Source organism: Tasmannia lanceolata, unplaced genomic scaffold (genome assembly GCF_043159265.1).
Source record: "Tasmannia lanceolata isolate RefF3 unplaced genomic scaffold, GAP_Taslan_0.1 ptg000012l, whole genome shotgun sequence".
NCBI lineage: Eukaryota > Viridiplantae > Streptophyta > Magnoliopsida > Canellales > Winteraceae > Tasmannia > Tasmannia lanceolata.
In genome coordinates this window covers 17,344,452-17,371,731 of record NW_027518689.1, presented here as the reverse complement: position 1 = coordinate 17,371,731, position 27,280 = coordinate 17,344,452, and the positions used below count along the sequence as shown (strand labels likewise).

General features: G+C 43.1%; 2 protein-coding genes across 4 annotated transcripts in view; one reads left to right on the top strand and one right to left on the bottom strand.

Annotated features, from left to right (window-relative positions):
* Positions 1 to 27,280, bottom strand: part of LOC143887663 (Protein kinase superfamily protein) — a 59,392-nt gene that overhangs the window by 28,261 nt on the left and 3,851 nt on the right. The window lies entirely within an intron of this gene.
* Positions 18,427 to 19,095, top strand: LOC143888584 (uncharacterized). Its single transcript, XM_077393029.1, has one exon. It carries the CDS (start codon positions 18,427 to 18,429, stop codon positions 19,093 to 19,095), a length of 669 nt encoding a protein of 222 aa, XP_077249144.1.

The window sequence follows — 27,280 nt, the reverse complement described above, 5'->3', positions numbered from 1 at the left end:
AGGTCTTGCACAAGTCCAACTGATAGTCTGATACATAGAAGAACTTTAAAAAAGCATGTCAACCGCCATGTCTGCCCTATCCACTGTTTCTTTGGTAGCCAAAGCACTTTTAATGCTTGGCTGGGCTCCCGGGACTGTTCGTGGTGCAAAGAAATTCCTGATCCCTCCTATGATTCCCTTCTTCTTCCTTTTTGTACCACTCGGTTCTTCAAGAACTTCCTTACCCTTTCGCCGAGGCAATGGTCTAGTGCCAATGTCTCCATCATCCTGCTCTTCTCCCTCTTCTTTGTCTGGTGTGCCATAAAAACCTCCAACCTCTGCTCTGGATACGCTCATCCTAGCCCTTTCTTTTCTCTTTGAATCTAAGAGTTGCTTCATTCGGTATTTTACATCTTCAGACACTTTTTTGCATGATGCTACCTCACCAGGAACAGCAGCTAAATGTTCTTTCAAAAGGGTTATACCTCCATCCGATATGACTTTGCCACAAAATATGCAAGTTACTTTGTTTTTTTGACCCGGAACCAATGTTCCGTAAGCCCATGCCGGGTCATCCGATCTAGCGGGTGCTGAACCAATAGAGGATACTCCTACAGAAGGTCCCGAGCCCTACCCACTCATTTTGAAATGAAGTAGAAGAAGGGGACAAATGAAGTAGAAGAAAGGAAATGGAAACAAATAAAATGTAGTAGAAGAAGGGGACAAATGAAGTAAGAAATGAAATTGAAATGAAAGAAAGGAAATGGAAAGAAATAAAGCTTGAACTTTCCAAAACTTGAAGCCTTTAGAGGAGAAGCGAAGCCCTTGAGTTTGAACTTGAGTTGAAGAGAAGAAATTTATAGTGTAAGTTGTAGGCCTTTGGAAATAACTCTTGTAGTTGTAAGTTGATGGTAGGCCTTCCCTTTGCTCCAAAATGAACTTGGATTAAAGATTATAGAAGTTGAAGAAGAGTGTGGAAGAATTATGTGAATAGTGTAAGTGAAAGTAGAAAAGAGAAGGAATGAATCACTTATGTGAAGGTGGAGAAGAAGTTAGAGGGGAAAGGACTATTTATAGAGTTTTTTATGGCTTGTGCAAGTATAAATGACTAAAATACCCTTCTCAACAGCTATAAACGGTCACATTTTGGGGCTAAAATGGTAAAAAATGAAAAATAGCCGTTACAGGGCATTTCCGTAAATTCTGGGCGCAGGAAAGTCAAACTAGCCATTATTGACGATTTCGGACGAAGTCTAGAATTTCGTCCATTTCGGACGAAATTCCGGATTTCGTCCAATTTCGTCCGAAATTTCTACCAAAATGAAATTTTCTGGATTTCATTCCGTTTTCGGAACGAAACCGAAACGTTTCGTCCATTTCGGATGAAACCGAAACGTTTCGTCCATTTCGGACGAAACGAAACGAAATTTATAACTATGGCCGCAACATAAATCGGTTGTGCCTATCCAACTTATTTCCATTGGAAGATCCAAACCGTCCAATTGGTGGGCCTTGGGGTAAATGGGTTGTGCTACCAAAATCACCTCCATGGGATGATCCTAACTGTCCAATTGGTGGGCCACGGCATAAATTGGGTTGTGCTCCTCGAATTATCTCCAAGGTATGATACAAACTGTCCAATTGATGGGTCACAACATAAATGGGTTGTGCCCCCTTGTCTTCCCTAACTCAACCCCCTCTAAGGTATTTATGACTACTATTTGCACTACAAAGAGGGTGGCCCAAGGAGAATAAGGAAGGGGTCAATATATCAAGGCTACTACTATTACTTCAATGTTTTAATAATTGTACAATTACAACTTGTATTTTCTTTTCAATTGGCTTTTAAGAGCTTTTCGGGTATCGAAGTGGCTTTCTAAATAATAAAAGACATGACGATTTAGTGCAATTATCAAAAAATTGTAGAGGCAATATTAATGGCGCTTGTTTTGGGCCCACTTATTAGTGCCAATCTGCCGTTCATTTGACAAGCCGATATTCGTTCGAACCCGCTACCTTGACATGTTTCCAACTTGTGATAAGGACCATTGACCTGTTAATCGCTTATTTCTCGTCACGAATCATCATTTTTTTATTCCGACGGCTCAGATTGATCCAATAGTGATCTGCGGATTTTATCACTTGATTTTTCCAACTCGACTGCACTAGTCTCTAATCGGGACACAACCTTGATGGTGTCCTAACAACCTGGGGTAACCACAATAATCTCCAATCCTTTTTTGCCCTTGATTTAGGGACCTTTCGAAACTAGGCTTCGGTAGGTTATCGGTTGTTCGGCCAAAAAGCAACCTTAGGTAATGCCGACCTTTTGAACATTGGTACGGTCGGATTAGTGTTTTGATGACCCGAAGTGTTCGAAATCATGTTCGAGGGCCTCTCACATGATTTTGTTCACTTAAGTCATCAAATGTCGTTTTTCGTTAATTTTCAGGTAAAACTTGTGAATTTTTACGGATAACTCGTGGAATATTGTCGGTTAAGGCGTAACAAAATGGGTGTGTCTACATATGCCCCTCTCTGGCAGAGATATTTTCTTCATGAAAACTTCTGATTTTTTTTCTTTATTATCTAATCCTGTTTTGATGCAGGTTTACAACTTGTTAATTGCAAGTTTATTTCCATCCCAAAGCGGCCCTCTACCTGCTTCAACAGTACCACAATCTTCCACCTTTGATTCACTCGAACCAGTCCCTATAATCCTTAAATTGCAGCCCATATTTGATGTCATCAAACACCTCCCTCCATCAGCCCCAACACCCTTCCTATGCACTCTCTCTTTTCTTAAATCGAACTACAACTGTACAACTTGAGAGTTTGTGGCTTCCCTTTCAAAAGCCAATTTTATGAAACTGCCCAATCACCATAAGCTTGTCATTTTCCTTCCTTCGATTCCAAGCCCCTTCCTAAAAACAACCAACAGCCCCTCTTTAGCCACCTCTGGCTTGATCGTTACACCTTCCCAACAGTCCTCAAATCTCCTTTACTTTCAACCTATTAAAACCCAAGTCCTAACTGAGAGCCCCATTTCACCTTTCGTATCTAACATCCCCTATTACCTTTTCAACCGACTCTTGTTCTTTTCCTTGGTCATAGTAACCACCTATATTCTAACTCCTAATTCTTGAAATTCTTCAAGAAACTTTCACCTTAAAATTGAAGGAAAGATTCCTTCTCTACACATCCACTCACCCTTCGAGGAAAGATTTTCATCAGTTTCGTGTTCTTTTAGGTTCTCTTTCACCTAGTCAAAGACCTTTTTCAGCACCCTTTAAGACCACCCCATAAATTTAAGCTTCCACTGGTTTGATAGCCAAGCTTCTACTATCCGCCCTCTCGTCAACTACTTATACCACTAATGTACAAGATGACTACCTATATCCAAAGTCCAAACAGAACCTAAAGTGAAAAGTGCAGGGTGCATCAAAGATCTCTTAATGGGAGAAATATTTCCAAACCCAAAAGTGTTAGTTGAATCCTCGCTCACACCATCGCTTAATGGCACATCATTCATGTCACACATTCTCGAGATAATGCAAACCAAAAAAAACCAACCTGACCTGCCCTGATCCCAATACTATCTCGGGTAGGATCAGGTTTATAAATCTTGGGTTTTCGCATACAAAATCCAACCCGACCCAACCCGAGATAGTTTCTTGAATAGAGTAGGGCTCTGATAAAACTGACGAGTTGCAACTCTACTGCAAACCTTTCGCAGTAACCCAAACTCTATACACGATAGGAATTTTGGAAACACATCATCACCCACAAAGAAGATCCAAGGTTCTATTTCGCAAAAACCACCAACAAGGAACAGACAAACTCAAATTATGTAGATACCCAGAAACTATTTTGACACGAAAATCACAAGAAATGCCGAAATTACTAGGAAGCTGAACGAAAGGTAGCCTTGTAACTGATGATGAGCTTACTATAACCATTCTGGGTCTTATTCAACAAGCTGCAAACTATAAATTGCGCAGATAACCAGATTACATATTACGTAGATACCCAGAAACTGTTTTGACATGAAAACCACAAGTGCCAAAATTACTTAGAAGCAGAATGAAAGATGGCCATGTGTGTGATGAGAGCTTACTATAACCATTTTGGACCTTATTCATCAAGCTGCCAACTATAAACAGCATAAACGGGGCACTAATAAGTAACGAAGGTAAAATTTGAAAAGTATAAATTCTCTCCATTTATTTGTTTTTAGTCTGATATATGGGTTTTTTATTTCTGGGTTTTCAAATTTTTGTTTGACTTCGGCAACAAAGACATTGAATAGGGGTATTTCGCAGTTTGTAGTGATGGGGGCTGAAGCCGAGCCACAAGAAATCCATTTCCATTTGCCCCTGCCTATTTTGTTTATTTTAATTTACAATTTTCTTCTCATATCTTGCTTCAAAAAAGTAGAGGATTTCTTAAGAGAAAAGAGTCAAGCCCTAAGAAGAGGGGATATAAGAACACATACCTTGAATCCTCGGTGCGCCGACAAGCTCCAAGTGGCTAAATCAGGGCGACAGAGGGCAACAGAGATGGGGAGTTCGGCTTTCCGGAGAGAAAGGGAGACAGCGGCGTCACTTGGAGTCGAAATCAACCGCGCGCGAGAGAGAACGAAAGTATTTGAGGAAGCTTAAAAACTCGGGTTGGTCTGGGATCGGTTCAGGTTCGAGTTGGAAGAAAAGATTTCCTCGGGTCGAGTCAGGTTGAACCTCACCGGATGGTGGCTGAAACCGAGCCACTTGAAATCCGTTTCCATTTGCCCCTGCCTATTTTGTTTATTTTAATTTACGATTTTCTTCTTATATCTTGCTTCAAAAAAGTAGAGGATTTCTTCAGAGAAAAGAGTCAAGCCCTAAGAAGAGCCCACATACCTTGAATCCTCGGTGCGCCGACAAGCTCCAAGTCGCTAAATCAGAGCGAGAGAGGGCGACAGAGATCGGGAGTTCGGCTTTCCGGAGAGAAAGGGAGACAGCGGCGTCACTTGGAGTCGAAATCAACCGCGCGCGAGAGAGAACGAAAGTATTTGAGAAAGCAGGGTTTTCTCTATTCTAACATGGACTCCGACAAAACCGACATTTTATATCAATTTTTTCTTTTAGTAAGCTTAAAAACTCGGGTTGGACTCGGATCGGTTCAGGTTCGGGTTGGAAGAAAAGATTTCCTCGGGTCGAGTCAGGTTGAACCTCACCGGATGGTGGCTGACACCGAGCCACTTGAAATCCGTTTCCATTTGCCCCTGCCTATTTTGTTTATTTTAATTTACGATTTTCTTCTTATATCTTGCTTCAAAAAAGTAAAGGATTTCTTCAGAGAAAAGAGTTAAGCACTAAGAAGAGGGGATATAAGAACACATACCTTGAATCCTCGATGCGCTGACAGGCTCCAAGTCGCTAAATCAGGGCGAGAGAGGGCGACAGAGATGGGGAGTTCGGCTTTCCGGAGAGAAAGGGAGACAGCGGCGTCACTTGGAGTCGAAATCAACCGCGCGCGAGAGAGAACAAAAGTATTTGAGAAAGCAGGGTTTTCCCTATTCTAACATGGACTCCGACAAAACCGACATTTTATATCAATTTTTTCTTTTAATAAGCTTAAAAACTCGGGTTGGACTCGGACCGGTTCAGGTTCGGGTTGGAAGAAAAGATTTCCTCGGGTCGACTCAAGTTGAACCTCACCGGATGGTGACTGACACCGAGCCACTTGAAATCCGTTTCCATTTGCCCCTGCCTATTTTGTTTATTTTAATTTACGATTTTCTTCTTATATCTTGCTTCAAAAAAGTAGAGGATTTCTTCAGAAAAAAGAGTCAAGCCCTAAGAAGAGGGCATATAAGAACACATGCCTTGAATCCTCGATGCTCCGACAAGCTCCAAGTCGCTAAATCAGGGCGAGAGAGGGCGACAGAGAGGGTGAGTTCGGCTTTGCGGAGAGAAAGGGAGACAGCGGCGTCACTTGGAGTCGGAATAAACCGCGAGAGAAAACGAAAGAATTTGAGAAAGCAGGGTTTTCTCTATTCTAACATGGACTCCGACAAAACTGACATTTTATCAATTTTTTCTTTGAGTAAGCTTAAAAACTCGGGTTGGACTCGGATCGGTTCAGGTTCGGGTTGGAAGAAAAGATTTCCTCGGGTCGACTCAGGTTGAAACTCACCGGATGGTGGCTGACACCGAGCCACTTGAAATGCGTTTCCATTTACCCCTGCCTATTTTGTTTATTTTAATTTACGATTTTCTTCTTATATCTTTACTTCAAAAAAGTAGAGGATTTCTTCAGAGAAAAGAGTCAAGCCCTAAGAAGAGGGGATATAAGAACACATACCTTGAATCCTCGATGCGCCGACAAGCTCCAAGTAGGTAAATCAGGGCGAGAGAGGGCGACAGAGATGAGGAGTTCGGATTTCCGGAGAGAAAGGGAGACAGCGGCGTCACTTGGAGTCCAAATCAACCGCGCGCGAGAGAGAACGAAAGTATTTGAGAAAGCAGGGTTTTCTCTATTCTAACATGGACTCCGACAAAACCGACATTTTATATCAATTTTTTCTTTTAGTAAGCTTAAAAACTCGGGTTGGACTCGGATCGGTTCAGGTTCGGGTTGGAAGAAAAGATTTCCTCGGGTCGAGTCAGGTTGAACCTCACCGGATGATGGCTGACACCGAGCCACTTGAAATCCGTTTCCGTTTGCCCCTGCCTATTTTGTTTGTTTTAATTTACGATTTTCTTCTTATATCTTGCTTCAAAAAAGTAGAGGATTTCTTCAGAGAAAAGAGTCAAGCCCTAAGAAGAGGGGATATAAGAACACATACCTTGAATCCTCGCTGCACCGACAGGCTCCAAGTCGCTAAATCAGGGCGAGAGAGGGCGACAGAAATGAGGAGTTCGGCTTTCCGAAGAGGAAGGGAGACAGCGGCGTCACTTGGAGTCGAAATCAACCGCGCGCGAGAGAGAACGAAAGTATTCGAGAAAGCAGGGTTTTCTCTATTCTAACATGGACTTCGACAAAACCGACATTTTATATCAATTTTTTCTTTTAGTAAGCTTAAAAACTCGGGTTGGACTCGGATCGGTTCAGGTTCGGGTTGGATGAAAAGATTTCCTCGGGTCGAGTCAGGTTGAAACTCACCGGATGGTGGCTGACACCGAGCCACTTGAAATCCGTTTCCATTTGCCCATTCCTATTTTGTTTATTTTAATTTACGATTTTCTTCTTATATCTTGCTTCAAAAAAGTAGAGGATTTCTTCAGAGAAAAGAGTCAAGGCCTACGAAGAGGGGATATAAGAACACATACCTTGAATCCTCGATGCGCCGACAAGCTCCAAGTCGCTAAATCAGGGCGAGAGAGGGCGACAGAGATGGGGAGTTCAGCTTTCCGGAGAGAAAGGGAGACAGCGGCGTCACTTGGAGTCGAAATCAACCGCGCCCGAGCATGGTTTTAAATTTCGGCCGAAACGTTTCGTTTCGGCCGAAATATTTCGGTTTCGGTGGAAAACGAAACGAAATTCACAGTGAGTCGGAAAAGTACCAAATTTCGCCGAAACCTTTCAGAAATTTCGGCAGAAACGTTTCGTTTCGGGGAAATTTCGGTGAAACGTTTCGGAAATTTCAGTACAAGATTTCGTCTGAAATTTCGTACCGAAACCGAAACGTTTCGGTTTCGGTAATGACCGAAACCAAGATTTAAAACCTTGCGCGCGAGAGAGAATGAAAGTATTTGAGAAAGCAGGGTTTTCTCTATTCTAACATGGACTCCGACAAAACCGACATTTTATATCAATTTTTTCTTTTAGTAAGCTTAAAAACTCGGGTTGGACTCGGATCGGTTCAGGTTCGGGTTGGAAGAAAAGATTTCCTCGGGTCGAGCAGGTTGAACCTCACCGGATGGTGGCCGACACCAAGCCACTTGAAATCCGTTTCCATTTGCCCTGCCTATTTTGTTTATTTTAATTTACGATTTTCTTCTTATATCTTACTTCAAAAAAGTAGAGGATTTCTTCAGAGAAAAGAGTCAAGCCCTAAGAAGAGGGGATATAAGAACACATACCTTGAATCCTCAGTGCGCCGACAAGCTCCAAGTCGCTAAATCAGTGGGAGAGAGGGCGACAGAGATGAGGAGTTCGGCTTTCCGGAGAGAAAGGGAGACAGCGGCGTCACTTGGAGTCGAAATCAGCCGCGCGAGAGAATGAAAGTATTTGAGAAAGCAGGGTTTTCTCTATTCTAACATGGACTCCGAAAAAACCGACATTTTATATCAATTTTTTCTTTTAGTAAGCTTAAAAACTCGGGTTGGACTCGGATCGGTTCAGGTTCGGGTTGGAAGAAAAGAGTTCCTCGGGTCGAGTCAGGTTGAACCTCACCGGATGGTGGCCGACACCGAGCCACTTGAAATCTGTTTCCATTTGCCCCTGCCTATTTTGTTTATTTTAATTTACGATTTTCTTCTTATATCTTGCTTCAAAAAAGTAGAGGATTTCTTCAGAGAAAAGAGTCAAGCCCTAATTAGAGGGGATATAAGAACACATACCTTGAATCCTCGGTGCGCCGACAAGCTTTAAGTCGCTAAATTAGGGCGAGAGAGGGCGATAGAGATGGGGAGTTCGGCTTTCCGGAAAGAAAGGGAGACAGCGGCGTCAGTTGGAGTCGAAATCAACCGCGCGCGAGAGAGAACGAAAGTATTTGAGAAAGCAGGGTTTTCCCTATGGTAACATGGACTCCGACAAAACCGACATGTTATATTAATTTTTTCTTTTAGTAAGCTTAAAAACTCGGGTTGGACTCGTATCGGTTCAGGTTGGCGTTGGAAGAAATGATTTCCTCGGGTCGAGTCAAGTTGAACCTCACCGGATTGGAACTCCAACGGGTTTGGGTTGGCCTCAACCCGACCCGAGTTGCACCTCTAGGATGGGTACCGGTGGGTTTCTTTATTTTGACTTGGGTTAGGTTTGGGTAGAGCCTCTTAGGGCTGGCAATTAAAACGGCGAAAGCGGAGATTCCCCGATTTAGGCGGGGACGGAGTCGCGGAGATTAAAACAATTCCCCGGGGCAGGGATACGGATGGCTCTGCCCCTCGCCATTGCCACCCCTAGAGCCTCTTGATCCTGCCTAGTTTAGAATTTTAGACTCGGGCTTTACTTGTGTATACTCTGACTTGAGAAATCTCGAACCAAATTTCAGCTTTCTTCATCTTCTTCTTCATTTCTCTGGCTTTAGGAGTTTCTAAGCTATGTATTGCCCATATGCATTGAATCTAATAGTTGTTATGGCTTTTTCGGGTAGCCTAAATAGTACCCGACTCTTGTTTGTGTGGCTTGTATGATTCACTTATTCCCCTAAAACCCTCAATCCTAAAAACATAAAGCTCTCCACACCTAAAAAGATCTAGAAGCCAACGACCTTAAATACAAAAACCCTATTCCAAACATGAAACTTTTCCAGCTTAAGATGGCAAAACAAGGCACTAATCTAAGAAAACAGCCAAGTTCATCATGCCATCAACACAGGCATAAAAACAAAAGGCACAGATAAGTAGATAGCAGAAACCAAAATCCCTTCATACAAAAACCCCAACCGATAATGGCAATGTTTCAACACAAAAAACCATCACATAATCACAATAATGACCACCAATTGTACAATCAGTAGAAAAAGAACCAAGATCCTGAAAAACTTTAAATCCAAAGAAACCGTAATTGTCACTATAAACAAGAAAACCAAAGGCCCAAAATTGATGTATCCAGGAACCCTAATTTCACACTGATTCTTCCTGAGAGATACTTTTAACAAATGAAAAAGATCTATCATGGATTTCACTAAATATTCACATCACACGCATATTAACACATAAATTTTTGAATTCCAAAGCCTAATACATCAGATCTAAAGATTTTCACAAAAATCATCCAAGAATTCACCATTTTAATCCTAATTTTCAACTGAAATCTTAAAATTGGCATAACTTCTTCATTTCTTGGCCAATTTTGGGCCATTATATGCCAAATCGAAGCTCTCAACAAGCTTTACACCTTTATTGAAGAAAGTTTAACGAATTCCAACCGAAAATTGATGAAAAATGAAATGTCAATTTTCAGAAAGTTCATTTCCCTAACGGAGTCTAGAATTAGTTCCCACAGTCTCCAAAACTTAAGCAGAATGTTGTTCACCTTTTGGAAAGAGTCAATACCTTAAAAAAACTGTCAAGTTACATGAATTCTGTTCTCAGCAAAAGTCTGAGTCCAGCAGATGACTATCCCTCCAAAAGACTAACAATTTTCAAATACATTTGATTCAGGCAATTTATTGCTTCCCTTATATTGCCAACATAGCCTTTTATTACCTCACTTAACCTAAGTCTTGTGGGGATACCTTTTCTGAAATTCCTACTCTGGGATCGAACTCGGCCTCGAGTCGTGGTGGGTTAGACACTTAGTCGAGCCGATGGCTAGACCATGATGCACTTAGTTAGTCCATTATTTTTCTTAGGACATACAGCTTAGTTACACATAAGATGTAAGGCCCACCTGCATTGTAAATACAAAACCCTTCAATTCAGTCAATTAGGGTCCCAAAGTCTACCCTATGATAGGTTAGGGTCCCAGCTAGGTCCCTGCAAAATTTCATCGAAATCAGATGAGATTTGCCTAATAAGACGAGCCGAATTAGAATTGTAGTGCAAAGGGGAAGTGAAATATCCCGTAAGCCAGCCAGTTTTTACTGACGGTGTATTCTTCAAATCCACCCAAGTTCAAGTAAATTTGGCGCGACTAAGCCCACCTTACTATAATATTTGGTGTTGTCTGTTACATTTCTTTATGAGTCCAAATGGGAAACGATTTTATTTCATTTTGATTTTATTTCCTCTTTCTTTTAGGATTCATTTGCTAATAAGATTTAGTAAGTGGTATCTTTAGGAGTTGGTTGTTTTAGGAAGATATCTCACGAAATCTTTGGGTGTTCAATTTTAGGAGTTTGCTGTTTTGGGAGAAGAATGAAAAGGGGATGAAATGAATTGTAATGATCATCTTTTGAGAAATACAAAAACAGTTTAATGAGGGTTTCCCTCCTTGACGTGGGTTAGCAATTCTTGCACTCTTCTTCAATTAGCCTTATCATTGGTATCAGAGCAGCCATCCTAACCTCTGAAGGGAGGTGATAATGGCGGAAGGGACAAGAGCACAAGATACTAGATGCCTCGAGGAATCAATTAGGCTACTTCAAGAGAGTTCAGAAAAACAAGCCGAGGCTATAACAGATCTTAGAGAAAAACAAGCCGAAGCTATGACAAAACTTAGGCAAATGGTAGCCGCTGTGAACCTAAAATACGATCAATTGGTGACGAAGGGTTCTTCATCAGAGAGCAACGAACGCACTGATTCCTCACGTCCTCCATACGAATCTTGAACTGCCTCCAGTGGGTTCGTGTATACCCGGTACGCGAAGATTGATTTTCCTGGTTTTAATGGTGTGGATCCCAAGGGTTGGACATATCGTTGTGAGAGATTCTTCGACTTCAATCATATAGAGGAAGCTCACAAGGTACAACTAGCCTCTATTCATTTGGATGATAAAGCCCTGGAGTGGTTCTGTTAGTATGAGAAGACTAAAGGATCAGTAAGATGGGAGGAGTTTGTGCAATCCTTATGCCTCTGTTTTGGGCAAAAAGAGTATGAGGATTCCATGGGGGAATTGACAAAGTTGAGGCAGATAGGGTCAATCAAGGCATATCAAGAGAGGTTTGAGGAGCTATCTAATCGCACTCACGGACTACCAGAGGTGTTCTTTGTGAGCTGCTTTGTTAGTGGTCTGAGAGATGAAATCGAGGCGGGGGTTCGCATGTTCAAACCCACAACAATCGATCAGGCCACCGGCTTGGCACAATTGCAGGAGGAGAGTATAGAAGCTGTTGCGAGAAGGGCAAGGGTTTCCTCCAAACTGCAAGATAACATTAGCACCAAAGCCTCCCCTTCATCTGTTTTACCCCTTATACGAAGACTCACACAGGCGCAAATGGATGAAATGAGGGCAAAGGGGCTATGCTACGATTGTGATGAACGATATACTATGGGGCACAGATGCAAACGACAACAAATTTTCTTATGAGAAGCAGAAGAGGAGGAACCACCTGATGATTCAGAGAAAATCGAGGAGCCAACCGCTGAGGCACTCGAGATTTCAGTACATGCCTTGGCAGGCTCTACGTCCCACGGTACCATGCGGATCAAAGGGTACATAAAAAAATGTCCAGTTGCAATACTGATAGATTATGGGAGTACCCATAATTTCCTAGATCCAGAAGTAGCCAGGCGAACCGGGTGCGAGGTGCATCCAACCAAACCTCTTTCCGTATCGGTGGCTGATGGAATGAGACTCATGAGCATGACAGTGTGCCAGAACTTCCAGTGGGTTATGCAGGGTGCTACCTTCCAGACAGATATGCGACTACTTCCATTTGGGGGGCGGGGGGGCGGTGTGATATGGTGTTGGGAGTGCAATGGCTAGCCACTCTAGGGCTATCATCTGGGATTAAAGATGGAGTTCTCGGCCAATGGAAGGAGGCATGTTCTACGGGGTGCTAAAGATGTGACAATAAAACTTGTTGACGGTGATCAGATGGAGGCCATTCTGAAAAAAACATGTTCAAGGGGCCGTCGCGCATTTGTTCTCTTTACATACAGAGAACATGGAGGTTTGTCTTGCAACCGTGATAGCTACAATGTTAAATGAATTTACGGATGTTTTTGCTGCGCCACAAGGTCTACCACCACAACGTTCGCATGATCATTGTATACCCTTGAAACCTGGAACCCAACCCTCCAATATCCGGCCTTATCGATACCCCTTTGTACAAAAAAATGAAATTGAAAAGGTAGTTCGAGATATGCTGGATGCCGGGATCATACAACCTAGTGTTGGTCCTTTCTCATCCCCAGTTTTGTTGTTTAAAAAGAAGGATAACTCATGGAGAATGTGTGTGGATTATCAAGCCTTGAATCGTGATACTATAAAGGACAAATTTCCCATACTAGCGATCAACGAGCTACTTGATGAATTTCAAGGAGCCCAATTTTTTTCGAAACTAGATCTACACTCTAGATATCATCAAATTCGGGTACGACCTTCTGATGTGCACAAAACAGCCTTCCATACTCATGAATGACAATATGAGTTTCTGGTCATTCCATTTGGCTTGACAAATGCCCCATCAACATTTCAGAGCCTAATGAATGAGGTATTTTGCCCCCATCTACGCAAGTTTGTATTAGTTTTTTTTTTATGATATTTTGGTATATAGCAAAAGTTGGGAAGAACATCTACAACACTTGCGTGTTACCTTGATGCTTCTTAGGCAACATCAACTCTATGCCAAGCAGTCCAAGTGCATATTTGGTCAGCAAGAATTAGAGTATTTGGGTCATGTGATTTCCAATCGCAGGGTGGCAGCCGACCCATCGAAGATTGAAAGCATGGTGAATTGGCTGAAGCCAAAGACTCTGAAAAGCTTGCGTGGGTTTTTGGGTCTGACAGGTTATTACTGTCGATTTGTACGTGATTATGGGAAAATTTGTCGCCCACTTACTCAGATGCTCAAGAAAGATGCATTTACGTGGACTGAGGAATCAGAACGGGCTTTTGAATCCTTGAAGCAAGCCATGATCACAACGCTTGTTCTCGCATTACCCAACTTTTCAAAAATATTTGTTCTTGAGTGTGATGCGTCGGGCATAGGAATTGGAGCAGTTCTAATGCAAGAAGGACGGCCCATTGCATTCCTTAGCAAGGCTTTCTCAGCAAAAAATTTGGGCCTCTCTCTACCTATGAAACGAGATGTTGGCAATTGTGTATGATGTGGGTAAGTGGCACCCCTATTTGGTTGGTCATCATTTCCAGATCAAGACTGATCATCTCAGTCTTAAATATTTCCTAGAACAACAGATTACATCGGTAGCACAACAGAAATGGCTTACGAAATTGTTGGGATACGATTATGAGATTGTTTATAAGTGGGAAGGAGAACACAGTTGCAGACGCCCTCTCCAGATTACATGACGAAGAAGGTCTATTATTGGCCATAACCGGATTGGTTCCACGATGGTTAGATGACATAAGGAGAAGTTGGGTGGACGATCCCAACTTACAACACATTATAACCTAGCTAAAGCAAAATTCAACATCACATTCTTATTATGCATGGCAGCATGATCAACTTCTACATAAGGGACGATTGGTGATTGGAGATGATCCGCAACTGAAGGAGCAAATTTTGCGGGAGTTGCATAATAGTCCCATTGGGGGACACTCGGGAGTGCACAAGACCATTAAAAGAATCAACCGGTCATTTTATTGGAAAGGGGTCTGGCATGATGTGCGGAAATTCATTTCGGAATGTGACACATGTCAACGTCACAAATCTGAAACTGTTGCTTACCCTGGGTTATTGCAGCCGTTGCCGATACCTACACGGGTGTGGACAGATATCTCACTTGATTTTATCGATGGTTTACCCCTCTCCCATGACAAGGATGTTATCCTTGTGGTTGTCGATCGTCTTACCAAATATGTCCATTTCATGCCGTTTGCACACCCATACACTGCCAAGGATGTGGCTCAGGTCTTTTTTGATAACATCTACAAGTTGCATGGAACACCTTCAACAATTGTCAGTGATCACAACACGGTATTTACAAGTAAATTTTGGAGCAAGTTGTTTCGATTGCAGGGTACCACGTTAAAGTTGAGCTCTTCTTACCATCCGCAGACCGATGGCCAGACGGAGGTCGTCAACCGTTGTTTAGAAACTTATCTTCGATGCATGACTAGTGATATGCCAAATCAGTGCGTCAAATGGCTTTCTATGGCTGCATGGTGGTATAATACTACTCATCATTCATCGACTAAAATGACCCCTTATGAGGCTCTGTATGGACAACCACCACCTTCACATGTTCCATATGTTTCTGGCGACTCAAGTGTGGCAGCGGTCGATCAACGCTTGCGAATCGGGAGACCATTATCCGTTTGCTACGCAAGCATTTGCATCAAGCTCAAGAGCGGATGAAGAAATTTGCAGATTCCCACCGCACTGAACATGAATTTGAAGTTGGAGATTGGGTGTACCTACGCCTGTAACCTTATCGGCAATCTACTGTGGCTCTCCGTTGTGATTTAAAACTTGCTCCTCGCTATTTTGGTCCTCATCAGGTGTTGAAAAAAATTGGCTAGGTCGCTTATCACTTGGACTTTACTTCTAATTCACGTATCCATCCGGTATTCCATGTTTCCCTCCTAAAAAAAAGGTGGGCCAACATGTCGTCTCTCATACTCAATTGCCGGATGTCGATGACGACGGACGTCTTCAACTTGAGCTAGTTGCAATCCTTGATCGATGGCTTACTAATCGTAACAATCGGGCAGTGACATAGGTCTTGGTCCAATGGTCGAACTCGTTTGCCGAAGATGCTACTTGGGAAGATTGGCAGTCACTTTCGCGCCGATTTCCATTATTTAGACCTTGAGGACAAGGTCCATCTGAAGGGGAAGGGAATGTTATGTGTCCTTATGATTCCAAATGGGAAACGATTTTATTTTGATTTTATTTCATTTTGATTTTATTTCCTCTTTCTTTTAGGATTCATTTGCTAATAAGATTTAGTAAGTGGTATCTTTAGGAGTTGGTTGTTTTAGGAAGATATCTCACGAAATCTTTGGGTGTCCAATTTTAGGGGTTTGTTGTTTTGGGAGAAGAATGAAAAGGGGATGAAACGAATTGTAATAATCATCTTTTGAGAAATACAAAAACAGTATAACAAGGGTTTCCCCTTGACATGGGATTTGTCTAGCAATTCTTGCACTCTTCTTCAATTAGCCTTATCATTGTCGTATTCATGAATTATGAACAAAATATTCCATGGAATATTAATGAGGCCATCGGTGAGAGATGAGCTGAGGGAGGCGCTTGAGAGGATGGGAGTGGGGGGAGCATGAAATGCCCCTGCCAATTTTTTTCCATATTTTTTTAGGGATTTCGCATGCTCTCTGCATGTACTCTCAGTCTCTCCCCTCCATCTTTGTCAACTCCTCATGGAATAATTTTCTATGGTTACCAAACATACGTTAATTAACATTAAGGGCAGGTTTGGCAACCATGTAAATAAATTTCATGGAATCCGAGTTAAACCAGTGTGAGATGGGAGCAGAGATGGCTGGTGAGAGTAGGGCAGGTGAGAGTGAGATTTTAGAGGATAGTCCGATAGTGAGGACAACTTGAGGATAAATTCACCCCCTTTAACGTTTTTATTTCTTTTAAAACTTGAGACTTAACGAATAACGTTAAAGGGATTGCTAGGGTCTGTTAGGGGAAAAATCGGTGCAAACCGTTGATGGGCGACACGTGTCACTTCCGAATAATTAAAAACCGACCTAGGGGTTTTAGAAGGAAAGATAACGAAGTATTATCCTCTCCTTGAGAATAGCAACGTCCCTAGTTGGGAAACCGTCCCTCAAAGAGGCAATGTTCATGAGGTGGTGACTTCCCCTCTAAAGGAATTCTATTAGCAGTAACTTACTGGTTTATGGAATTAGGATATCTATAAAAAAATAGATATAATCCTATCTCCCTAGGAAATCGACCTGACTCCTAGAAGAGTAGGTTTCTTATCATTGTGGACTTTATTCTCTATAAAAGGAGACCTTCACACTCAAAAGGGAACTACGTCTTGATCCTCAATAAAGGGGTACGTAGGCAACTTGGGAAGACTAAGTTCAGTCACATCCTCTCCCCTTCACCCTCGTTGGTAACACTTCTGAACTTTATCTCTTTCCTTTCAAATTACTTGTGATACCGATTTCTAACTTGAGTAGTGAAGTAACATCCGAAATTATAATTATGTGCCAATTAACATATATCTTGTGAGTGCAAGTTGCTTACAGGATCAACTCTATCACTGCTAGATCGAATCAAGCAGATTTCGGCATCATCAGATTGGCGCCATCCGTGGGACCACCATGACAAATTCGACATCAAAAGCCTCAAAATCTGTCACTGCCAACCCACAAGGCGAAGGAGTAATGCCCAGGAGTCAAACACAGGCCACAATCCCCGAAAGTTCTATTCCGGAGGTGGCGCCTACCAACGAAGATACAACTCCACACACCATGACTATGTTCAACCAACTTGCATCACAAGTTGGGAACGTTTCTATCACTCTTCAGGAAATATTAAAACACTTGACACCCCCTCCATCGGTGGTTCAAAATGTCAGTGTTCCCCCATTAATCGCGGAGGTGAGGGATTCACCTTAAGAAGAAGAACACGATGAGTCACCCGAAAGTAGAAACCCTCGCAGTAAAAGGCCGGCCAATCATCGACCCTTGGCATCAATCACCAGCCCCAGGCCGAATCATGGGGACGGAGAAGCCAATGACAAATGGGCACCGAAATTGACCTTTAGGCCTACTCCAGCCCAGAATAACAACGTCCCCCAAAGGACTAATAGCGTGGGAAACCCGGATCAGGGGCAAGGAAACCCACACCAAAATCCGCAAGACGGAGTTATCGCCTCTGACTCGAGGCTCTTCGCCGAGCTTCAGCGACAAGTCAAAGAGATGCAACATCATATTAAAAAACCTTACGAACCGGATCTTCTGGTTGAGTGGGAAAACAAGATACAATTGCCATTCGTAGAGGCCATAACACAGGCTCAATTAATACCAAATTTTGACCTACCGAGGCTTGACCTCTACGATGGTACGTCGGATCCATTGGAATACCTACAAGCATATCGGAGAGCGATGGAATTCAAAGGTGCCAACAACACAGTCATGTGTTGCACTTTCTCTTCATATCTGAAAAGAGGGGCGAATAGTTGGTACAGCCACCTTAAACCTAATTCCATATCCTCGTTCCGAGAATTAGGTCAAGAGTTCGTTACATATTTCGCCAATAGCCGACCACAGAAGAAACCCGCCGACGCACTCCTCGCTCTCCGACAAGGGAAGGAGGAAACTTTACGGTCCTTCATAGGGCGGTTTAGGGCTAAGCTATCCCAAATCAAAGACCCTAATCATGAGATGGTTAGAGCAGCAATGAAATCAGCCATCCACGATAGGAACTTTAAGGTAGCCCTGAATATTGACCCTCCCAGAGACCTCCAGGAGTTAACGGCAGTAGCAGACAAATACGTCAACAACGAAGAATCTTTCGCCATGGAAAAAGAGTTAGAACTTGCCAAAGCTCCGGAGAAGCGAAAGGAGAAGACTCGGTCGAATAACAGTCAGGCTAAACCCCCTCGATCCGACAATCGACACTCACAATCCAACAACCGATCTCCCTCGCAACCGTTTGAAAGGTACAATTACCCTCATTTGAACATATCTGTTGCTAACATCCTTTATGAAATCCGAGGAAAGGAAGATCTCCAATGGCCAAAAAGATGAAAGGTACTGGTCAAAAGCGTAACACTAGCAAATATTGCCATTATCACGGCGACCATGGCCATACGACAGACGACTATTATAATCTAAAAAATGAGATCGAAAGGTTGGTAGAGCTTAGGCGCGTCGATAAATACTTGCTGAACCCGAGGAATACCGGATCTTCCCAGAAATCTAAGGTTCAAAAAACGCCCGGCCCCTCTAACCCGACCCAACCGACCACTGGAGCTGACCAAACCAGACAAGTCTCCGAAGTTTGGCATTCCCCAGACCGAAGGATCGATGCCCCACTCAGGATTGCAGGGAGCATCGATGTAATTGCTGGAGGTTTAGCCTCGGGAGGACCGACGATTTCTGGGCAAAAGGATTATGCTGCCCAAATACATGCGGTGGAGGCCTCAGCAAAGAAGTTACGATCGGAGTCGACCGATAACAAGGACCAAATAGTCTTTTCTGAAAAAGACTACGACAAAGTTCACCTCCCCCATGATGATGCGAACGTCGTTCGTATTATTATCGCCAATTTTAACGTAAGTAAAGTGCTGATAAACACTGGTAGCTCTGTCAATATTTTACATTATGATGCTTTTAAGGAGATGCACCTTGGGATGGACCGACTTGTACCAATTGAATGCTCGATTTACGGAATTTCTGTATCGAGGGCATGATAGACCTCCCTGTAACGTTCGGTACCGAACCCTGCCACAAAACTATTATGCAAACTTTCATGGTGGTCAAAGTCCCCTCCACCTATAATGCTGTCATAGGGCGCCCATCTCTGAATAAGCTTGAAGCGGTTGTCTCTACACCCCACCTCAAAATCAAATTCTCGATGAAAGCAGGAGCCAGAGAGGTAAAAGGAGACTAGGAAAGAGCCAGAAACTGTTATGCTGATTATACCAAAGTGGTAAAAAAGGCAAAGGATTGCCTCCAAATAGCCGGTACCGACCCACGCTCATATAACTACCTGACACGTGGAGAACCAGTAGAAGAACTGACTCAAGTGCCATTATTTGGCGAGGATGACGAACGAACGGTCCAAATCGGCTCACTCCTCACTGGTAAGACCCGCACCAACCTGCTTAATTTTTTGAAAACTAATGTGGATGTTTTTGCATGGTCTGCTTTAGATATGCCAGGCATTCCGATGGACATTTCCATCCATCGTCTTAGCGTCGACCCTTCTTATAAGCCGGTCAAACAGAAAAAGCGGAATTTCGCCCCTGAGCGACAGAAAGCTATAAAAGAAGAGGTCGATAAGCTCTTGCAAGCTGAGTTCATCTGAGAAATACATATCCAAAATGGCTTGCCAACGTAGTCATGGTAAAAAAGGTGAGCGGGAAGTGGCGGATATGTGTGTACTTTGCTGACCTTAATAAGGCCTGTCCAAAGGACCACTACCCCCTCCCCCGAATCGATATACTGATAGACGCTACATCTGGCCACAAGATGCTCAGCATCATGGATGCTTTTTATGGATATAACCAGATACGCATGTACTCCCCCCGATATTGCCAAAACGTCATTTGTCACAGAGCAAGGACTATTTTGTTACAAGGTCATGCCATTTGGCCTTAAGAATGCGGGAGCAACGTATCAACGGTTGGTGAATAAAATCTTTGCCTCAGAGATTGGTCGGAAAATGGAGGTATACGTAGATGATATGCTTGTTAAAAGCTTAAAAACCACCGAACATGTTACCGACCTTCAGGAAGCTTTCACGGTATTATGGAAATATCAGATGAAGCTCAACCCCTCAAAATGCGCCTTTGGGGTAACCTCCAGCAAGCTCCTCGGATTCATGGTAAGTCAACGAGGCATAGAGGCTAATCCTAAGAAGATACAAGCCATCGTCGATATGACACCTCCACGAACAGTGAACGAGGTACAACGACACGCTGGAAGGATAGCGGCCCTGAGCCGATTCATGCCTAAATCTGCCGAGAAATGTCTCCCGTTCTTCAAGATACTGAGAAACATGAAAGATTTTCAATGGACAAACGAATGCCAAGAAACGTTCGAAAGACTTAAACAATATGTCCAATCTCCCCCGGTACTGATGAAACCATTACCTGATAAAGAGTTGTACCAGTATCTTGCCGTCAGTCCCTTGGCTGTTAGCGTTGTACTTGTCTAGCAAGAACAACGGACGGAACACCCTATATATTATGTCGGTCGAGTCCTGCACGATGCCGAAACAAGGTATCAGAACATTGAGAAGTTCGCATTCATGGTGGTGGTCGCTGCCAGAAAACTACGCCCTTACTTTCAAGCCCACACGATAATTTTTCTTACCGACCAACCGTTGCGAAAAAAACTCTAAAAGCCTGATACCTCACGCCGATTAATAAACTGGGCAGTAAAACTGGACGAATTCAATATACAGGTGCGACCCCGCCCCGCCATTAAGTCACAAGTACTCGCTAACTTTGTGGTAGAATGCACGGCTCCGACCGAAGACCCGGGGGGGCAGGATGAGATAAAAGATGAACAACAAGAAAAACAATATCCATTGATGTTGTTTGTTGATGGATCAGCCAATTCAGGCGGAAGCGGGGCAGGACTAGTCTTGGCTGGACCCGATAAATTTCTAATGAAGTACGCCTTAAAACTCGACTTCGACGCTTCTAACAATGAAGCCGAGTATGAAGCACTCCTTGCCAGATTATCGTTAGCCCTTGAACTGGAAGCCGACATATAGAAAGCCCATACTGACTCTCAACTCATCGTTGGACACATTAATGGACTTTATGAAGCAAAAGACCGAAGAATGCTCTAGTATTTGGAAAAGGTAAGAGAAAAAATCTCCCTTTTTAAAGATTTCGAAATTGTGCAAATTTCGAGAACCCTCAATGCAAGAGCCAATGCTCTATCGAAAATGGCCTCCTCTGAAACCACTAGCTGGGGAAATGTATATACTGAGGTACTCTCCCGTCCCAGCATAGAGAGAGAGAGAGAGATGAAGTCACACATACTGATCACGAACCCAGCTGGATGGACCCCATAGTGCAGTACCTCAAAGACGGTACCTTGACTGAGAACTGAAAGGAAGCAAGGAAAATTACTGCCAAATCTGCCCTTTATATCCTAAAAGGCAAAGTACTTTATAAGCGATCATTCTCTTAGCTACTACTAAAGTGTCTCCGTCCCACAGACGCCGACCGAGCAATAGCTGAAGTACACGAAGGCAGATGCAGGGATCACTCGGGGGCAAGGTGTTGGCTCACAAGATCCTTCGCCGACGATTCTTTTGGCCGACCATACTAGAAGACGCCCAGAACTACGTCAAGAAGTATGAACAGTGCCAAAAAATTTCATCGATACCACGCCAACCGGCAACCCAATTCTCTGCCATTTATAGCCCAATCCCCTTTGAGATGTGGAGATTGGATCTATTAGGCCCCTTCCCACCATCAGTTGGTGGACACAGAATGCTATACATCGCAATAGACTATTTTACCAAATGGGTAGAGGCCAAGGCGGTAAAGAAGGCCACCTCTAAGGCAACAAAAACCTTTTTGTACCACGGCATCGTATGCAGGTATGGAATACCAATGGTGTGGGTTACTGACAATGGGCTCCAATTCGCTAGCGAACAATTCAGGGATTTCTGCGGAAGGCTCAAGATCGAACAGAGGTTCACCTTGGTGGGACACCCCGAGGCAAACGGACAAGTTGAGGTCACCAATCGGATTCTCCTCCAAAGTTCAAAAAGAGAGTCGAAGATGCCAAAAACACTCGAGCATCAGAGTTACCGAATGTCCTATGGGCCTACCGAACTACTCCACGCACCGCAACGGGGGAATCCCCATTCAACCTAGCATTCGGTGACGAGGCAATTATCTCAGTCGAGATAACCATCCCTTCTCCAAGGGTTGAAAGCTACAATGAATGACTAAATGATGAACTCATGTGAAGCAGCTTGGACCTTGTAGAAGAAACCAGGGAGAAAGCTCAGATCAGGGTCGCCGCATACCAGCAAAGGGTCGCTCGATACTATAACCATCGGATGAAAGAAAGAGCTCTCAAGGAAGGAGATCTGGTACTTCGACGGACAGAGATTTCAGACCCAAGGAATGCCGGAAAACTTGCCCCCTCATGGAAGGGGCCTTATAGAGTTATAAGGATCCTACGCCCCGGAGCTTACCAATTAGAAAATCTAGATGGAACACCGATCCCCAGGACATGGCACATTCAGAATCTAAGGAAATTCTATCAGTAAGTTTAGTTGGTTTTTCTTTGCTTACTTTTGCTATTTTCATTTCGTTTTTCTTTTCAAATGCAGGAATAAGCAGAGACAATTCTTTTAAGAATGTAATAAGGAATTTAGCTCAATGAAATAAAGTTTAAGTTTGTTTCAAAAGTGTTCCTATTATGTTTCTATGTGTGAAATATGTTTCTATGCATGTTTGAAAAACATTAAACAATTTCAGTCCCCACCGATTGAGTAGGTAAACTGGTTGAACAAGGTAAATGCTCATTCGACCCCTTAAAACAAGAGGAGATGAAGCTTATATATGCCTATGTTTAAAATTTGGAAAAATTTAAAAATAATAACATGGCTAACCTCATAAGGTTAACACCCACCGCCCAAGCAATCAAGCCGATCGAGTAGAGGGAGGCACTCGTCTGACCCAAAGACAGGAGGACTCGATGCCCAGATCCTCGGATCAACCAGATGATATGTGAGTGCGACCAAGGTTGATCATCCCGGATACCACGAAAAATATCATTGGATAATGAGTTCCCTCCTCATAAGGAAGGGCGGGTCAGTCGACTTCGAATTGATGAATCGAAGAAAGACGATCGACGTACAAAGCACAAAGGGGATACCCGTAAATTGTTGCCTTTACAAAGGAACGATAGAGCGTATCCCTAATTATTATGAGAAAAATGGAATAGGACCGAACGTCCGACCCATTCCTCACAAAGGGAACATGACCGAACGTCCAACCCATTCCTCCTAAAGGGCACATGACCGAACATCCGACCCATCCTTTAACCTTGGTTCCCCCTTTTTATTTTTAAATAAGAACGAGAGAGGAAATAACGAGTGTAATATAAAAGAAAACTCCGCCCCTCACAGAGGAAAGGCAAAATGTTCATAAAATTAAAAAGCACAAATCCCATTCCCCCCATAGAGGTGAGGGATAAAACTCGTGAATACTATTTACTTAAATAAAAAAGGTACTTGTAAGTACCAGATCAACAGCGCTGACGAAGGCACGGCCCAACAAAGTATGCACCCCACCGTGGAGGCAAATATTACAGACCAAAAAGTAAATAAGTTTTTTGCACTTCAAGAGCATCCTAAAAAGAACTTATGAAATTAACAAAAGAAAGACCTAAGAGTCTAAATCGGTCACGGGCAGAGGATCGGTGGCAACAGCATTAGTCTTAGGAGCAGAGAACCAGTTCACGGGGCAATCCGACATAATTTCGAGAACTTGCCCCCTACAGTCGGCAAATCCCTCCACTTCAAAGTCTACGGCATGGAATGCCAATTCGAAACTGTATTCCTCACTCTCTTTAAACTTGGCCAGCGCCTGAGCCTCGACCACCGCCTAATCTTCAGTCAGCTCGTTAAGAACCTCCTCAGACTCCTTAAACCTCTTCTCAGCACCCTCTAGATCTTTACGTAAAGAGCTTATGATCTCCTCGTCGGCTTTCTCCTTCTTCTCTAGCTCAGACACTAGGTTCTCCAAAGAGCGGTTCTTCCCCTCTAGAGTACCAATCACATCCTTGAGCTTTAAATTGTCGGCCAAAGTGTTCATGATACGATTGGAAGCCATAGCACTGAGAACATTTGTCTGACAAAGGATACCAATGTATAAGTTCATGTGGTATAAAGAATAAAGGAAAAAGAAAGGGCCCAACAGTGCTTACTTTCTTCTGCTGATGAAGTAAGGAACGGCTCAAAGTCCCAGAACTCAGCTTCCGTAATTCTTCCCTATCACTTGGAAGCAAACTACTTAGGCACATTTCCACCCCAACCCTCTGGTTATGAATGGCGGAATCCTTGTCTCCGACCTTCCAAGAAGGGCTGAATGGCTCACCCTGGACTTTGGCCTCCTACTCTGCTATTTCCACACGGTGAAAAAGAAGTTGTGTCCTCCGACACCCATCAACGGAAAAAACAGAAGGGGCATCCGAAACACTTTCCGTCGGAGAAGTAATTGGGGCATCTCGCTGCCTCTTACGCAACCCCGAATGAGTGTCCTCATTCGATTCTTTGGATTTACTTGGAAGGAACTTTGGGGGGCGAACAACGGGGGCAGCGCCGGTTCCAAATTTAGCCTTTCGGGCCCTTTCCAACGCCGCTACCGATATAATGGGAGTCAGTTGCGAGGGAACCTCGGGCTTCTTAGGAGCTTTGTACTTCTCAGGGGCCATATCTTTTTCGGGAACTCCGGTCTTCTTAGGAATTTCATCTTTCTTGGAGGCCTCAACCTGCCGGGAAGACATTACTGCACAAAGGAATAAAACGATTAACAACCTCCTTTGATATAAGTACAACCGACCAAACAGATGCAAGGAAACAGGAATTACCGCTGGAAACAGCCCCGATTTCCTCATCGACCTCCTCACCGGGGGGCATCCGTTGGAACAAACCATACTCTATGAGCTTTGCCTCGGTATTGAATTCCCGGGTGTCTATTTTAAACGTCGTTGAAACAACCTTGAAAATACGGTCCCCCATTGTGGACCCCAATCCAAGGACGATGAGGAAACAAGTCCCTACATCCTCTAGATCTCCACATGAAGGAGAGCTCTGCCAAGGAACTCTCGAAACAGTGTCACCCTCATAGCATAGCACGAGTGGCGATATAAAAAGAAAGATATTCCTCTTGATCCGGAGCCAAGGCTTGAAACCAAGACGCACCTAAAATAACTCAGAGTCGTCATCCATGGATAGGCCATGTAACCCCAAAATCAAATCCTCTGTGCAATGGATAACCAGAAATATATATATGGGCTCGTGCCTTATTACGAATGGAGAAGGTCCGAAGAGCACCCCCAATTCGACCGAGTGCAAGCACTTGGTCTCTTATGCCATTTTCATTAACTCCAAAGAATTTTAGGCAAAATCATGTGAAATGGGAACAAAATATCCCCGGGAAGACGTCTACCTAATTATGCATGACCAGGGGATAAAATAATAAGCACACACAAAATAAAATAAAAGATGTGTCACCTAATGACAACTAGGTTATGAGTGACATGCCTAACTGGTGTCTAAGTTCTGGTGAACAAACACATACATGCTACAACTAAAGGTATAGGTCTGCACAAGAAAGTAAGAAAACACAACAAAATATATAATATAACAACACAACAAATACCATTCAAAAAAAAAACAACACAACAAATCCTAAGACTCTAAATGATTTAGCCCGAGTCCTTGGATGGTCTGATGTTCATCAAAAGAAGCCTGCCTCCACGAGAATCAAGGCATCGTAGTTTTTCGCACCTATTATAAACTATGATGCCTACGACACCTAGACCTCTATCTTAGACTCGATCTAAAAGACCGGACTAGTTCTTAAAGCTTCTTGTACGATTATTTAAATTCCAATGAATTGTAGATTTTAGGACACCCTATATGCCCTAACTAAATTCAGGTTAGCCCTAAGCTAATGCAGGTGGTTCCTACAACCTATGTGTAACTAGGCTGTATTTCCTAAGGAAAACAAAGGCTTGACTAACGCATCCTATTCTAGTAATCAGTCGGCGATGTGAATCGCCCACTGACCGGACGGAGGCGCTCCTATAACTCTAGGACAAACCCATAACTCTAAAACAAACACAAACAAGCACACAACAAATCAAAGACAAACTCCTAACTCTAAAACTCTCTATCTAGGACAAACTCCTAACTCTAGAGGAAGATCGTGTTGAAAATAAGGTTTTGAAGAAAAGGGGTTAAAGCATTTATTTACAAAGTTTGGCTGGACTTGGGATGAAAATCCCAAGCTGCACTACGTACCTCGTGGAAGAGGATCAAGCCAACGTAGTTCGAAACGAACTTTCCTAATACGCTAAGACCTAATACTCCAAATGATTTAAAGGCATTTGATGTTTTCAAATGTTTTTGATGTTTTTGGATTTTTAAATGTTTTTGAATTTCAAATTTCTAATGTTTTTCGAAATTTAAAGCCTTTTCAAAGTTTTGGACCTTTAAATGCTTTCATTCTTAAAGGGAACAGCAAGTAACACCACAAACTAGGGCAAAGCCCTAAATCTAAAGGGGAAACCCCGACTAAGCAACTGTGTCAAAGACACACGAATAAACCACAAGCAAGTAAACAAATGCCCCAAGAAAAGAGAAAACGAATCTAAGATCTCAAACGAATCTAAGATCTCAAACGAGCAAAGCTCTAATAAGACTGAGTTAGTCTCTAATAAAAAAAAACTCCTAACTAATAACACTAGGGAGGGAGTACAAATGAGTCAGAGACTCTCTAATAACACTACCAAGTCAAAGACTCGCTCTAAAAGAGGAGGTCACTCTAACACGAGGCTAGGTAAGCCTCCTAAAGGGGAAACTCTCTATATGAGACAAGGCTTGTCTCCGAGACACAAACGGCGTAAACAAGGGTTCTAATGAGACTGGGCAAGTCTCCTATATACAAAGGAGGGCTCAAAGTATCCCTATCATCGCCCTTGCAATGAGGGGACCTAACGTCTAAAGGTCTCTAAAAGACAAGACAAATCTACTATACAAAGGAGGGGAGAGCTACCTGGACTGAGCAAGTCCCCTAAAGATGATGGGCTTGGGCTAGCGCCTTCATCGCCCCTTTTTGCCTTCACTCAAGCATACCAAGATCAAAACTAAACTCCGACTATCCTTTC